The sequence below is a fragment of the Eptesicus fuscus genome, chromosome 5, assembly GCF_027574615.1.
Source record: "Eptesicus fuscus isolate TK198812 chromosome 5, DD_ASM_mEF_20220401, whole genome shotgun sequence".
NCBI lineage: Eukaryota > Metazoa > Chordata > Mammalia > Chiroptera > Vespertilionidae > Eptesicus > Eptesicus fuscus.
Window position 1 is genome coordinate 53767152 of NC_072477.1, and position 14599 is coordinate 53781750.

General features: G+C 38.2%; 1 protein-coding gene across 2 annotated transcripts in view; it reads left to right on the plus strand.

Moving 5' to 3' along the window:
- DNAAF4 (dynein axonemal assembly factor 4) overlaps positions 1-9753 on the plus strand; it is a 28354-nt gene extending 18601 nt beyond the window's left edge. The window contains exons 7-9 of one of the 2 annotated variants that reach the window (XM_054716211.1): positions 5785-5938; positions 6967-7072; positions 9389-9753. In XM_054716211.1, coding sequence (XP_054572186.1) covers positions 5785-5938; positions 6967-7072; positions 9389-9498 — 370 coding nt within the window. In that variant the 3' untranslated portion in view covers positions 9499-9753. The remainder of the gene's footprint in view (positions 1-5784; positions 5939-6966; positions 7073-9388) is intronic. The other variant, XM_054716212.1, reaches the window with a different exon arrangement.
- Positions 9754-14599: the final 4846 nt, after the last annotated feature.

Sequence of the window (14599 nt, forward strand, 5' to 3'; positions counted from 1 at the left end):
TTGTGTGTGTGGCTGTTGGGGAGAGATAACGCAAATAAACAAATTAGGTAGGCAGGGCCTCCATATTAAAAGGTCAGATCAGCCTGGCTGGTTGAGCATAGACCTATGAAGCAGGAGGTCACGGTTAGATTCCTGGTCAGGACACATGCCCAGGTTGCTGGCTCAGTCAATGATTCTCTCTCATCATTGATGTTTCTCTCTCTCTCTCTCTCTCTCTCTCCCTTCCTCTCTGAAATCAATTGAAAAAATATATCAGAAAAGGGTCAGATCATATAATAAGTAAGGCTCTTATTTTTATTTTTTAAATATTTAAATGTTATAGAAATGAAAAATATCACATCTTTTGGATTGCTTATTAAAATCCCTTTTTCAATCACTTACATTTTATGTAAGTTCTACCTAATACCTCACTTAAAAACTTGTTTCTGAAAAACTAGAGCTTCTTTGATTATTCATATCCATATTTTAAAAGGTTAGCAAATTATAAATTGTAATTTTATATTCAGGCAATCCTTTTCCCATTTACATATATGTGACTCTACATGTGAACATTTTTATACAATTATCAAAAACAGTGAGTTCTGGTACATTCTGAGTGGCAATTTGAATTCATATTTTAAAATAATTGTAGATATTATTTAAAATATATCATATATACTTCTGTATTTCCTATTGCTGCCAGAACAAACTTAGTGGCTGAAAACAATACTAATTTATTATCAGGGTTTTTTTAAGTTCCTCTTTAAAAAAATTTTTTTGTTTATTTATTTGAGAGAGAGAGAGAGAGGAAGGGAGAGAGAAACATCTCTTTGTCATTCCATTTATTTATTCACTCATTGATTCTTATATGTGCCCTGACGGAGGCAGCCATGGCTGGTAGATTGTAATTACTTTAGTGTTTTTATGTTTTTGTACTATTTTGCCTTACAGTCTTCAATTATGTAGAAAAAGAAAGAAGCAAAATAAGAGGACAAGAAGAGAGTTAAAAATGAGGAGAGGTGGGAGAAAACTTAGTAACTAATGACATCCAGAGAAACAGAGCAAAGTACAGTTAATCATAATACCAAGTGCAAACAGATAAAAGGAAATGTAAGAATTGTTAGAAGTGTATCCTCTCTAGCAATGTAATGCAGTACAGAAGATAGAAACAGTCATAGTAGAACTGATTCAGAAGCAATGTGTTGAATTTAAGCCAAAGGATGAAATACTTTCCTCTCCAGAGGCTGTGTTTTATGGTAGCCTTCTATCCTATCTAATAAAGAGGGAATATGCTAATTGACCCTCATGCCATCGCAAAAATGGCGACACCCACAGCCAATAAGGAGGGAATATGCTAATTGACTGCCCCACCCTCAAAGATGGCGGCGCCCACAGCTACAAGATGGCGGTGCTCAGTCCTCTCAGCCCCATCAGGGTGGCAGGCGTGTGGCAAGGCAAGGCCTGCCTGCCTGCCTCCAGAGTTCCCCAGTCCCCTCAGCTCCCCAGCTTCACAGGCCAGCCCGAGGCACAGGCAAGCCTTGGATGGTGTTTGCCCAGCTGCCCAGGGCCGGCCCGAGGCTCAGGTAACCAGGGCCGGCCTAGGCTTGCGCTGCCAGCAGTGGCAGCAGCAGAGGTGTGATGGGGAGTCGCCTTCCCCTGATCGCCAGGTCGCCTTCCGCCCCTGAGGGCTCCTGGACTGTTAGAGGGGGCAGGCTGGGCTGAGGGACCCCCCTGCTCCAGTGCATGAATTTTCATGCACCGGGCCTCTAGTATTTACATAGGCAAAAATAGCCCAGCTGTCCTTACAGTGCTACCCTTTCAGAAAAGGGTACAGGTGGGCACGCCTTTCAAAAGTGCAATAGCAAAAAAAAAGTGCAATAGCTTGAGGAAACTCTTTAGGGCAGCAGTCGCCAACCGATGGTCCGCAGACCACTGGTGACCCATGAGGTCCGAAAGGTTGGCGACCGCTGCTTTGGGGGATTTTATGTACTCAAAAATAATCTTGTAGAAAAAGCCACAGAGTGTTTTCATTTTCTTTACCTAGCCTTCCATTGCTGTGTCCTAGCTTTAAATGTCAAATCTACCTTTCAGGAAAATACATAATCTTAATTTTATTTGTTCATGTAAGCTTTTTACCTCTTCCAGTTAACATTATGTGCCAAGAAGCTTTTTACTCAGAACATCTCACATAAAACAGAGTCTAGGTGCTCTTATGTAGATATGATGTTATTTAACAGCCTTATGTGACTTAGAGTCTAAATAACTTTAATTGCTATCCTTCCAGATACTTGTAATCATACAAGGTATATGGACCATTGTTCTGTCCCACTGACATTACTCTGTGTGTGATTTTTATCTTAAGTTTTTTTTAACTAACCCTGTCTTAACCCCAGGCTTCAAGTCTCTTTTCCCCCCACACAAGTCTCTTTCCTCCCCATAGTAGAATCCCATCTGCATAACTCACCCTCTACAGCAAATTCCAATGTTAGATAGGAGGGAATCAAGGACATAGAATCAAGGAATAATTCTATAATTTAGCATCCAGCATCGTGGTACTGTTGCTACATAAGGTTGCCTACCCTAATTCTAGTGTCTGAATTTTCTTTTTATTCTCTTGGCCATGTGCCAGATTTTGTATCCTCACTGATACTCCAGTCCTTTTTGGAGTGAGGCTCTGCTTTGCTTTCTCTCTTGCCACTCAGGTTAATTCTGCTTCAGAACCCCAACTTTGTATGTAGCAGCCTCCTATTTGCTGACAGACTAAACTAGTACCAACTTGTCTGAATTTCTGTATGATTGCAGTTTAATTTATGTTGGGCTTTTAAGAAATTAAACTTATTGAGGTATCATTGGTTAATAATATTATAATGTTGTAATATTATTATAACATAATAACATTATAATTTGACATCTGTGTACTCTATTGTGTGCTCACCACCCAAAGTCTAGTTTCCCTCATGTTGTAGTTTTTGATGCTGATTGTCTACTACCTGTTACTATCTTCTCCCAACACAGCATTCGGTTCTACTTGCCAAATTGAATTTCTTTGTAATACTTCGGTTTGGGTCCATGCCTTGGCGAGACAGTAACAGGTTAGCTACCACAGTTTAATGGATGCTGGCAGAAGACATGAGACTCATGTGTCAAAGACAAAGGACTTTATTATTCAAGGCATGGCAAGCAGTATGAGCTTCATTCACGTTGGTTCCTTTTGCCCCACAAGTCTCACAGGCCAGTGCAGAGGTGGGGCTGGATGAATGCTATACATACAGTAGGTTAGCACTACAGCGGAGAAGGCTAAGCTTAAGGAGCACAGTTTTCTATAAGATTGTAAGCAAACCTGTCCAACCTTTGCCTTGCAGGGAGATATTGTCTATATCTTACTGAGCAACAACAAATCTGCTCTTTGCTCCAGAAGGAGGCACTATCTTTGTTTTTCAAGGTTGTGTGCTATACAGACATCTTTGCAAAGTCTTATAGTCCCAAACAAAATCTGTCAGTGGATCTGACACAAGACATGCAGGAGACTCAGAGAACTGCCTCCCAAAGCCCCTCATACCTGCCTACTTTTAGTACAGATCTGCCAAATATACCTTGCTTTGCTGCATTTTAAAAGCTCTGTTTGTTTATGATAGTTATTTATGCTGCTACCTTTTGCCCGACTGAAAGAAGTTTAGATTTCATATTCTAAGATGACTTCTTTGATGTAATTATAATTCTGTTCAGTTGCTTGTTTATATGCGTTTTACAGCCCATAATATTGTGTTGCAGTGCATCTATTATGGCCTGACTTGTCATTTTGTTTTTATGCAATATCCTTTTCCTCCTTCTACCCTGAGTGCTAAATTGCAGTGGTTGATGTGCCTAAGGCACACCTGTCAGTTTTAGAAGCTCTTGAGATACCCAAGTATATTTTATACCCAAACAAGATTTTGAAGGAGACAAGGATTTTCAAAGTTCTTTGAGGGACAGGTGGGTGCTACAGTTCCTATTGCCCACAAAACAAAGCTATTCTGCCTTCTGTTGGAATTGTTGCTCCCTGCCCCTATTCCAGTTTGTAAGCCCCACTACTAATGATTTATCCTCTTTTTTTCCTTTCGTTACTTCCCTCCACTTGCTTCTTTCTTAACACTCCTGCTCTTGTTGCTTCTCCCACACTCAGCTGTTGTACAGAATGTTTGACACTTTTGGCCATTGCCAGTTAGAATGTTTCTTTCTAAAAATCAGAGGAGTTTACAATTGTCCGTGTCTCTTGAGTACAATAAGCACTCAATATGTATTAAATGAATGAGTGCTTTTGCATAATTCTTTTCATTAGCATTGCCTTATTTGGGGCATCTGGGTAGACTTGATGGTTATTAGCTTCTCTGTTTATGTATCTATTATTTTATTTTTTTAAATATGTTTTTATTGATTTTAGAACGGAAGGGAGAGGGAGAGAGAGATAGAAACATCGATGATGAGAGAGGAATCATTGATTGGCTGGCTCCTGCACGCCACCTACTGGGGATCAAGCCTGCAATCTGGGCAAGTGCCCTGACAGAGAATTGAACTGTGACCTCCCGGTTCATAGATCGATGCTCAACTGCTGAGCCACGCTGGCTGGGCATTAGCTTCTCTGTTTAAATTTGTTGTCCAAGGATTATTTTTTAGACAGAGGTTTAATTTTTTTTTTCTCTTGAAATTCGACTATTTCTAAGTTCAGACCATTTTTGGTTATTTAAAGTAGTATTGAACTTTAAAAAATGTAGCCCTGCCAGGCTGCAGGTTCAGTCTCCAGTAGGGGTTGTGCAAGAGGCAGCAGATCAATGGTTCTCTCTCATCATTGATGTTTCTCTCTCTCTCTCTCTCTCTCCCTCTTCCTATCTGAAATCAATAAAAAAAATGTAAAAATAAAATAAAAAACGAACCAGTGTTTTTTAAAAATAAGAATGTAGCCCGGGCTGGTGTGGCTCAGTTGGTTGAGGGTCATCCTATGCACCAAAAGGTTGCTGGTTTGATTCCAGATCAGAGCACATGCTCTGGTTTTGGGCTCAATTCCCATTAGGGAGTGTGCAGGAGGCAGCCAATTGATGTTTCTATTTTTCTATCCCTCTCCCTTTCTCTCTCTAAAATCAATTAAAAAAAAAAAAAATATATATTAAAAAATATATATATAATTTTTTAAAAGCTCAGCCAAAATTTGGGCTGTGTGCCTTCTTCATTTGTATCCAGGAGGAGGAGTTTATCCAATTTTTCATTTTCTAACTTTGAAAACAAAGTCACAGACTTCATTCTTTTCTTAAAATATATATATTTTTATTGATTTCAGAGAGGAAGGAAGAGGAAGAGAGAGATAGAAACATCAATGATGAGAGGGAATCATTGATTGGATGCCTCCTGCATGCCCCACACTGGGGATTGAGCCCGCAACCCAGACACGTGCCCTTGACCGGAATCAAACCCACAACCTTTCTGTCTGTCTGCAGGCTGACGCTCTATCCACTGAGCCAAACCAGCCAGGGCGACAGGCTTCATTCTGAATAGACCAAGTTAGGTCATAAGACCATCCCTGAGTCAATCATTGTAGCAAGGAGGATGGAAACGTGTGTATGAACTTAAACTACTTATGTCTACCCTTCGAGGTAGGGGTGAGGTCATGCTGATTACATCCTGATGTATGTGGAGTCAGTATAGCTTATAACCTCCATTATACAGGGAATAGAAAAGGAGGTAAGCCATCTCCTTTGCCAAATATCATTAGATATTATTTCTGTGTTTCTGTTTCAATATTATATTATTTTTATTTTGTTTTTGTCTCATTAGCAAACTGTTTGCAACAGAAAACTATTTGGCAGCAATTAATGCATACAACTTAGCCATAAGACTAAATACTAAGATTCCACTATTGTATCTGAATCGGGCTGCTTGCCACCTAAAATTAAAAAACTTACACAAGGCCATCGAAGATTCTTCTAAGGTATATATGTTTATCTACATATGATACTTTAAAATTGTTATACTCCTATTTATTGGTATAAATGATGACCTTACCTTTTATGTGTCAAATTTAAATAATTGAGAATTATTTAAATAATAAAGGATTTTAACAATCATCTTGCTTATTACATCATTTTTTTCTGGAAAAAAAATTTTTTTTTGCATGGACAAGTTTTCTGAGCCTTCAAGTTAAATTAGAAATCCCCTATCAATTGCTACTAAATTGCTCTGGTCTATCAGTTGAATTCACATGGAAATGAGTAAATTGCTGGCAGTTTGTGCTCACCCTTGTTCTTATTAAAATTTTGGACACATAATACAAGGTGGAAGGAAAAACACTTGGTATCACTGCCACTTGCACAGTAAAAGCCTATCTCAATAATTGTTTTCACATTTTCAGAGTAACTTAGTATATCCTAATTTTCATTACTGATATCATGTCATTATCTTAAACTGCTAGTTTTTTTCTTGTTTTTCATATCAAAGTAACTTGTTTTAAGGGAAAATCAATGCAAAATCTCTTATGTGGGTCCTGAAATTGAGGATATGGAGGAAACGACTAAGTCCTCATACTCTGATCTCATTAAGCTACTGAACATCTGACAATATTTTTAATCTATTTTTCCTTTTACTAGAACAATTTACACATAAAAAAATACTTGTTGAATAAATGAATAACTGAATCATTTAATTTGAATATAAAGAGCCAAAAATGCTATTTAATCATTCTTGCTAGTAAAGATAAAGCTTTAGAGGTTTCAGATGATAAACCAAATTAAAACTTTGGAGAAGAGGGCATATGAGTCTCATTTAGGAACAATTGAACCATTTCTTAAATTGCTCAACATAAATATATGTATTTAATACATTCCTATGGTAGCTAAGCCAAAAGTTTAGGTGGGTGAGAGTTTGAGGCTTGTTTTTAAAGTTAAAGTTTTTACCATATTTTTGTTCAGATTTGAATTAGAAAGTTATGTTTTTCCCTTATTATTATTCTTACTTTGTAAGGCACTGGAATTATTGACACCACCTGTTCCAGACAATGCTAATGCAAGAATGAAGGCATATGTACGACGTGGAACAGCATTCTGTCAACTAGAATTGTATGTAGAAGGTAAGAAAATGAAAGAAATGTTTCAAGTTTCAAATTATACTCTGGAAAAAATGTTATTGGGCTTATTTAAGATCATGACTGTTTAGGACTCATTATTTTATATTTTTATCACTTAATTTAATCTTTGTAACTTATCTGACAATGATTTTGAAATATTTTTTAAGAGATTCTTGTATAAGGGAGTTAGAACAAGATGTAAACAAGTGTAGATCTAGGAAATGCTGTGATATCAACTTTTCCATAAAAAGATGTGTGAGAAAGGACATAAATGACTCACTTATGATATAATGGAAATTTTAAAATGAGATTCTTTGGTCACACACATGCACCTGTGCTCGGAAATAACTGATCTACCACAATATATTATCATTACATATGTTTGTGTGTTTTTTGTTTTTGTTTTTTAAATATGGAATATGCTAATCTTTGTATGTTCCAATTTTAGTATGTGTGCTGCCGAAGCAAGCACTTGTTATATATATTTGTAACACTGTACTAAGGTTTGTAACTAAGCCCTATGTGTATTGAAACCATCTCACTTATTTGTTATTGTTTTACATTTTTAATGTATTTAGGGCTTATTTACAGTTAGCTACTCACGTTGTTCCAAAGGCAAAATATTGTAGTAGCGAGGTTTCATCTTCAGCACTCCTTTTCCCATACCTCCCTCCCAGATGGTTACTTAGCTTCCCTTCATTCAAGGCCTAATGACTCTAGCCTTTAAAAGTTTTATTATTTCTGAGTTCATTTTTAAACTTGTTTCTGCCATTTTTAGAAGATTTTTCTAACAAAAGCATTTATATTAGCTTTATATGCTAATATAGTGTTTTATCTAGCTTCATGAGGATAAAAAAATACCAAAGCAGGAATGAAACATAAAACTATTTTTACAAATTATAATAGAATCAGATGTTTTTGAGCTAAAGATGAGAAAATGAAGGGTTGGAAAAGTTAAATGATTTGCCTGAAGTAGCATGGCAAATCAATACAGCACTTAGAACTCAAGTTTCCTTCCTCCCAAAGAAATTCTTCCTACTGTTTTATTGATAATGATTTAGATTCAGTTATATATTTTTTCTAACCCATCCACAATGCTTTCTTTCTTAACCAATTTTCCTCAAAGGAATTCTGTAGATATAACTACAGGAAAAAAAACACAACACCCCACAAGCTACAGTTTGAATTATATAAAGTATGAATTGTCTATCCAAATTATTTTTAGAAATTTAGAATTTCTAAATACGATGTCATTTATTACTTTTTTTAAAAAAATCTTCAACCTGAGGATATTTTTAAATTGATTTGAGAGAGAGAGAGAGAGAGAGAGAGAGGCATCAATGTGAGAGAGAATCCTTGATCAGATAGATGCTTCTTTACAAGCCCCAACCAGGAATCGAATCTATAACCTCTGGGTGCATGGGATGATACTCCAACCAACTAAGCCAACCAGGCCAGGGCTCTTTTTTTAAGTTGATTTTTGAGATAGAGAGGAAGGAAGAGAAAGAAAAAGAGAGAGAGAGAGAGAGAGAGAGAGAGAGAGAGAGAGAGAGAGAGAGAGAGGGATGGGGAGAGAGAGGGGGGTGAGAGAGGGAGGGAAGAGGTGGGGGGAAAGACTTGTTGTTCCACTTATTTGTGCATTCATTGGTTAATTCTTTTATGTACCCTGATGGGATCAAACCTGAAACCTTGGTTTATTGGGATGACACTAACAACTGAGCTACCTGGCCAGGGCCCATTTATTACTTTTTCATTGAGGTGATAAAAATATCCTTTCATTATATGACTTTTATTGATTCTGTTCATGCTTTAATGAATTTAAGCTTTAGCTTATTTGTTCTTGAATTTGAAATAACTGCTTCTTACTGAATTCTAAATGAACTTATTATAATTATTCCCAAAATCACTGAAAAATTTCTGCAGTCTGTTAGAGCTACTACCATGTGTGTGAAGATGTGAATCTGATTTAAAACCTGGTACTGGTCCTGAACCATATTCTTAGTGCTATTTGTATTTTTTTTTAAATATTGTCTAAGTCCTGGCCAGTGTGGCTCAGTTGGTTGAGCATCATCCCATGCACTAAGAGAGTTTGCCTATGGGATTCCTGATCAGGGCACATGTCCAGGTTTCGGGCACCATCCCCAGTAGGCAGTGTGTAGGAGTCAGCCAATTGAGGTTTCTCTCTCATCCATGTTTCTCTCTCTTCCCCTTCTCCCTTCCTCTCTCTCTAAAAACATATTTAAAAATATATATTGTCTAGATAATACAAGTAAGTATTTATGAAATATTTTCTTGATCATTTTTGCTATATAAATATAGGCCTGCAGGATTATGAAGCTGCACTTAAGATTGATCCATCCAACAAAATTGTACAAAATGATGCTGAGAAGATTCGGAATATAATTCAAGGAACAGAAGTAAAATCTTAATGACTACTGGAAGCAACTAGGTACTATAATGGATTTTGTTTAAAGTTTTTTCAAAATAACTGGAGGCATTGGGAATCTTTGTACATATTATGGGTAATTGTGCAGAATCACTTTATTTTAGTGCTCTAGTTCTGTTGGAAGGAAAATATTATAAATCTATAGAAAATAATATGTTTGAGATGCATGGTTTCTGATTAAGTAAATCAAAATAATCTATTTCAGTTCTTTATCTCTTTATATTAATATATAATTTAATTACACATTTTTGTTACTGAATTCAGCTTGTCCTTATAACCAATAAAATATATGTTGGTGTGATGATTACCAGGACACTTACTGATTCATTTTTAACAAGGTAGAACTTTAAAATTAGAGATTGTGTTTATAAAGTATTTTGTCTGTATTAAATATGCTATTTAATTGTCTGAATGGTTGACCTTGGTATAATCAGTACTGATGTTTTCACATAGTTTCCAAGTGCACAGGACCTGTTTTATTTATATTTCTTATACTCACCTGAGGATATTTTTCCCGTTTTAGAGAGTGGAAGGGAGAGGGAGAGACAGAGAGAAACATCAATGTGACAGAGACACATTGATTAGTTGCCACCTGCATGCCCCTGACCACGGCTAGGAGCCTGCAGTCGAGGTATGTGCCCTTGACCAGAATTGAACCAGGGACCACTGAGTCCGCAGTCTGACGTGCTATTCACTGAGCCAAACCACCTGTTGTTTTTTTCTTTAATGTCTCTACCACCTGTTGTTTGAGGTTGGATCAGTCCAACCCAGTAAAACAGCTATTTGGAATATCTTATTTTCATATTCAAACACTGTCTGGTGAAGATACACTTTCTAGTACCTTCAAGTACCCCAGGAAAAAAAAGAGCAAAAGGTAAAATGTTAAGTTAGAATGTTATGTTATTGGCAGATGTATGTGGTAAATCAAATCATAAACTTGCTTGGCAAACATGGAATGGGAACAAAGGAGAATTAGTTTGATGAGTGGAATGTTTCATGGCATCATGTATCCAATTCTACACAACAGGCTTCTTTCCTATAAAGAGCCTCCACCAACTTGAAATCCTTAGGCTTATCACAATTGGATGCAAGAAAACAAAGATGGACTTGGCACTTGTCTAAGACTTTGGCAACTTTGGGAATTCCAAGTGCTAGGTGCTTACCTAGGAGCGGAGAAACTTTTCTCTAGCCTCGTGGTTCTTTTGGCTGGTCTAAAAATCAAATAGACATGAGACAGATTACCAAGAGAAAAGGAGGCCTTGGGGACAGGTTCACAGGATTTGTCTGGGACGAACTGCTGCAGCCCATTGCTGTCCTGGTCCCTTCGAGTTTAGGAGATGCATGCCTGTTAGGAAAGTAGAAGGGGAGGCCTGGGTGTGCTCCTGGGAGGGAGAGCACGCTGGACCTTCGTTTTGAAGGGTTTTAAAGGCCGAGCATTTAGGGGAGGTCTTACGGGAGGATCTCAATAAAACATTCATCAAAATGAGGTTTATTCTCTAACTTCATTTGTCCTTGGGTGTGGTTGGCAAAATGACACTAATTGGATTTCTGCTGTCTCCCTGAGTAGGGTGGTTTAAACTCTGGTTGGGGAGGAGAAGTGCAAACCATTTACTCTTAAGTGTCCCTGGTTTAGGGAAGATAGGATTTCCTGGATGGCTATAAACTGCTTGGCATCGAGATTTTGTAGATGGCTGCAAACTGCTGTTTAACTATCTCAGTTTCCTTATTCTGCTTGTCCTGACTTACTAGCCTATTTCATCAGTTTGGTTTTTGTGGTGGCAGGCAGCTGAACCTTGGTTTTGGTTACAGCAACAGCTGATTCTCCTGATACAGTCCCTTCACTTCCTTCAGGGCTGTGGTCAAACCTTATCAGAGACCTTCCTTGACTAACTACCTAAAATAACTTCTTGCCCGAGTACTCCCTCTCTCCTAACCCTATTTATTTTTTCCATAACATTTATCACCTGGCATGTTTCATACATATAGTCATATATACAGATATTTACATGTAATATATATGTATAAAACATATAAAATAAATGCATACATGTTATACATAACTATATATGTAAAAGGATAAGTGACTGTCCAACTGGCCGGTAGGTATGACACGCACTGACCTCCAGGGGGCAGGCACTCAGCACAGGAGCTGCCAAGCTGCAGTGACTTGGCAGCAGCGGTTCTCGGGTGACGCACTCCGGAACCAGAGAGGAGGGAGCCCGATTCCTCGCGGGGCCGTGAGATTCCACCTCCGGCCATGGGTTATGTTGTTGCTGGGGCACTGTGGCCCCGAATCTGGTTTACTGCACACTTGTGTTTGCGTTCCACACCCTGTATGACAGCAACTTTGCAGAGTGCCCTCTTGCACTCCAGGACCCCTTGGGGGATGTCAGAGAGCTGGTTTCGGCCTCACAGGCCAGGCCGAGGGACCCCACCTGCCAGAGGGACCCCACCTGCCAGAGGGACCCCACTCACTCCACAGATGCCCTACCAGCCATGGCTCCACCCCAGGTGCGCCGGCCAGGAGGGACTGCAGGAGGTTGGCTCCAGGGCATGTCCAGCCCTTCTCACCCAGTCGGCCACCTTCTAATTAATTTCCTTTCAATGTGCACGAATCCATGCACCGGGCCATTATTATAGATATATTTATATGTAAATATACATGCATAATTTATAAAATATTTGTCTATATGTATATAAATACATGTTTGACATGTATGTGTAACTATACAGGATGTCCACAAATATGTATACACACTTTAACAGCTGATAGCTCAATTTTTTTTTGATAGTTCAATTTTGAAAATAAAATGTATTTTAATAAACATTGCCTTTATAATTATTCAAAGTGTGAGATACATTTTTGGGGACACCCCATATAAATAAGTATTTTAAAATATTTACATTATATATGTATACATGTTCATACATGTTTTTACTAGTAAATCTGTTTTCCCCTATTAGGACTTATTAGAATCTAAACTCCATGAGGGCAGGCTCTTAGTGCCTAGTAGTCCCTAGACTTCAATAGGCACTGAATGACTACATAATGGCATTCCAGACAATATGCTCAATTTGGAGATATTCATATGAGAATTTTAGCAATAACAGCAAAAGGCTTAACCAGCCCTGGCTGGTTTGGCTTGGTGGATAGAGCGTCGGCCTGCGGACTGAAGGGTCCCGGGTTTGATTCTGGTCGAGGGCATGAGCCTTGGTTGCGGGCACATCCCCAGTGGGGGGTGTGCGGGAGGCAGCTGATCGATGTTTCCCTCTCATTGATGTTTCTAGCTCTCTATTCCTCTCCCTTCCTCTCTGTAAAACAATCAATAAAATATATTTTTAAAAAAAGGCTTAACCACCTACCATAGTAAAGAACATTAGGCTAATAACTATATTATATATTAAAAAGTTGGCTCCACTTGTTACAAATTGAGCATCTACAGAGGACAGAATGGTTTGTATAGTTTAAGTGGAGAAAAGGCTAGTACATTCAAATTCTATTGCATTATTATTCTGAAAATCTTGTGCAGAGCCTCAATTTAGAGGAAGTGAACAGAACCAGTTTTTCTTCTTGCTTGTGCCATTACCAAATAACAAATTTGGGGGTATCTGAAAGATTTTTGTGAAGCTGCAAAGTGAGTGAGCTCTTTCCTCACATCAAGCCATTTATGTAAATAGGTGGTCAAGCTTTTCTGATCCCCTAGTAACTCACAACATTATTCATTCTAATTGATGTTACTATCCTGAGCCTAAAACAAAGAGAAAAATAGAAACAGTGACAGTAACAGCTTTTTGGTAAAAACAAAAATCCTCTTTGGATTTCTTTCAGTTAGCGAAAATGGGTACTAATGTAGGTCGTTTGCAAAAGTGAATTGGTGTGACGCAAACTTTCAGAAAGTATTTTAAATAAACATGGCTTTTATAATTATTCAAAGTGTGTTTATACATTTTTGGGACACCCCATATAAACATAAATATTTTAGAATATTTTATTCCCCAATGCCCCCTTTCTCTGACTTCCCAGAAAGCCAAAGCAGGCCAGCATAGGCTCAATTCCCCACCTAGTCCCTCTCCTGTTGCTTCTTCTATCCTGGGCCCTTCCTTGTTTCACTGACCCCAGCTTTAATAAATGTCCTCTAAAAATCACCTGGACTCATACTGTGAAATCTTTCCTGCACGAAGTCAAGAATCCACCCACTACCAGTGGCCCTAGGCAGACCTGCTCAGGGCCAGGTCCTTTTCTGGTAGCTAAACAACAAAAGACTGTCTTTTATTTATGTTACATTTACATAGTACAGTGTCTGCCATAAGTAGGTGTTCAATAACTGCTTGCTGGCCTGGCCAATGTGGCTCAGTGGTTGAGCATCAAGCTATGAACCAGGAGGTCACAATTCGATTCCCCGTCAGGGCACTTGCCTGGGTTGCGGTCTTGATCCCCAGTGTGGGGTATAGGAGGCAGCCCATCAATGATTCTCTCTCATTATTGATGTTTCTCTCTCTCCCTTCCTCTCTGAAATCAATTTAAAAATAATTACTTGCTGAATGAATGAATAACAAGTCCTCTCACCCTATCAGGGTAGCTCAGTTGGTTAGATCGTCATCTCGATCCACCAAGGTTGTGGGTTCAATCTCTAGTCAAGGCCCATACAAGAAGCAACCAATGAATATATAAATAAGTGGAACAACAAATTGATGTTTCTCTCTCTAAAATCAATGTTAAAAAATGGGAAAAAATGTCTTCTCTTCCATGAGCCTAGCAGAGGGAATTAACATTTCCCCAGGTTCTAAGCCATTACTTGAAATAACACACAAGTGGGAAATTACTGGTCAGAGTCTTCCTTAATTCAATCTTTTTCTTAGAGTTCCCGTGTTCCTTTGTCTTGATAAATATATCCAGTAGACAATTGAGATCATGAAAGTTTTTTTAACCTTTTGCACTCGGATGTCGAGTGTGACTCGACACAGTTAGCATTGGAATAAAGGAATCGAGAAAAAAGCAAGCGAGTGCAAAGGGTTAAGATTGTGGAATATATGGACTAAATAAAGCTAGGATGTACAAAAATGCTTCTACTTTTTATTCTGCT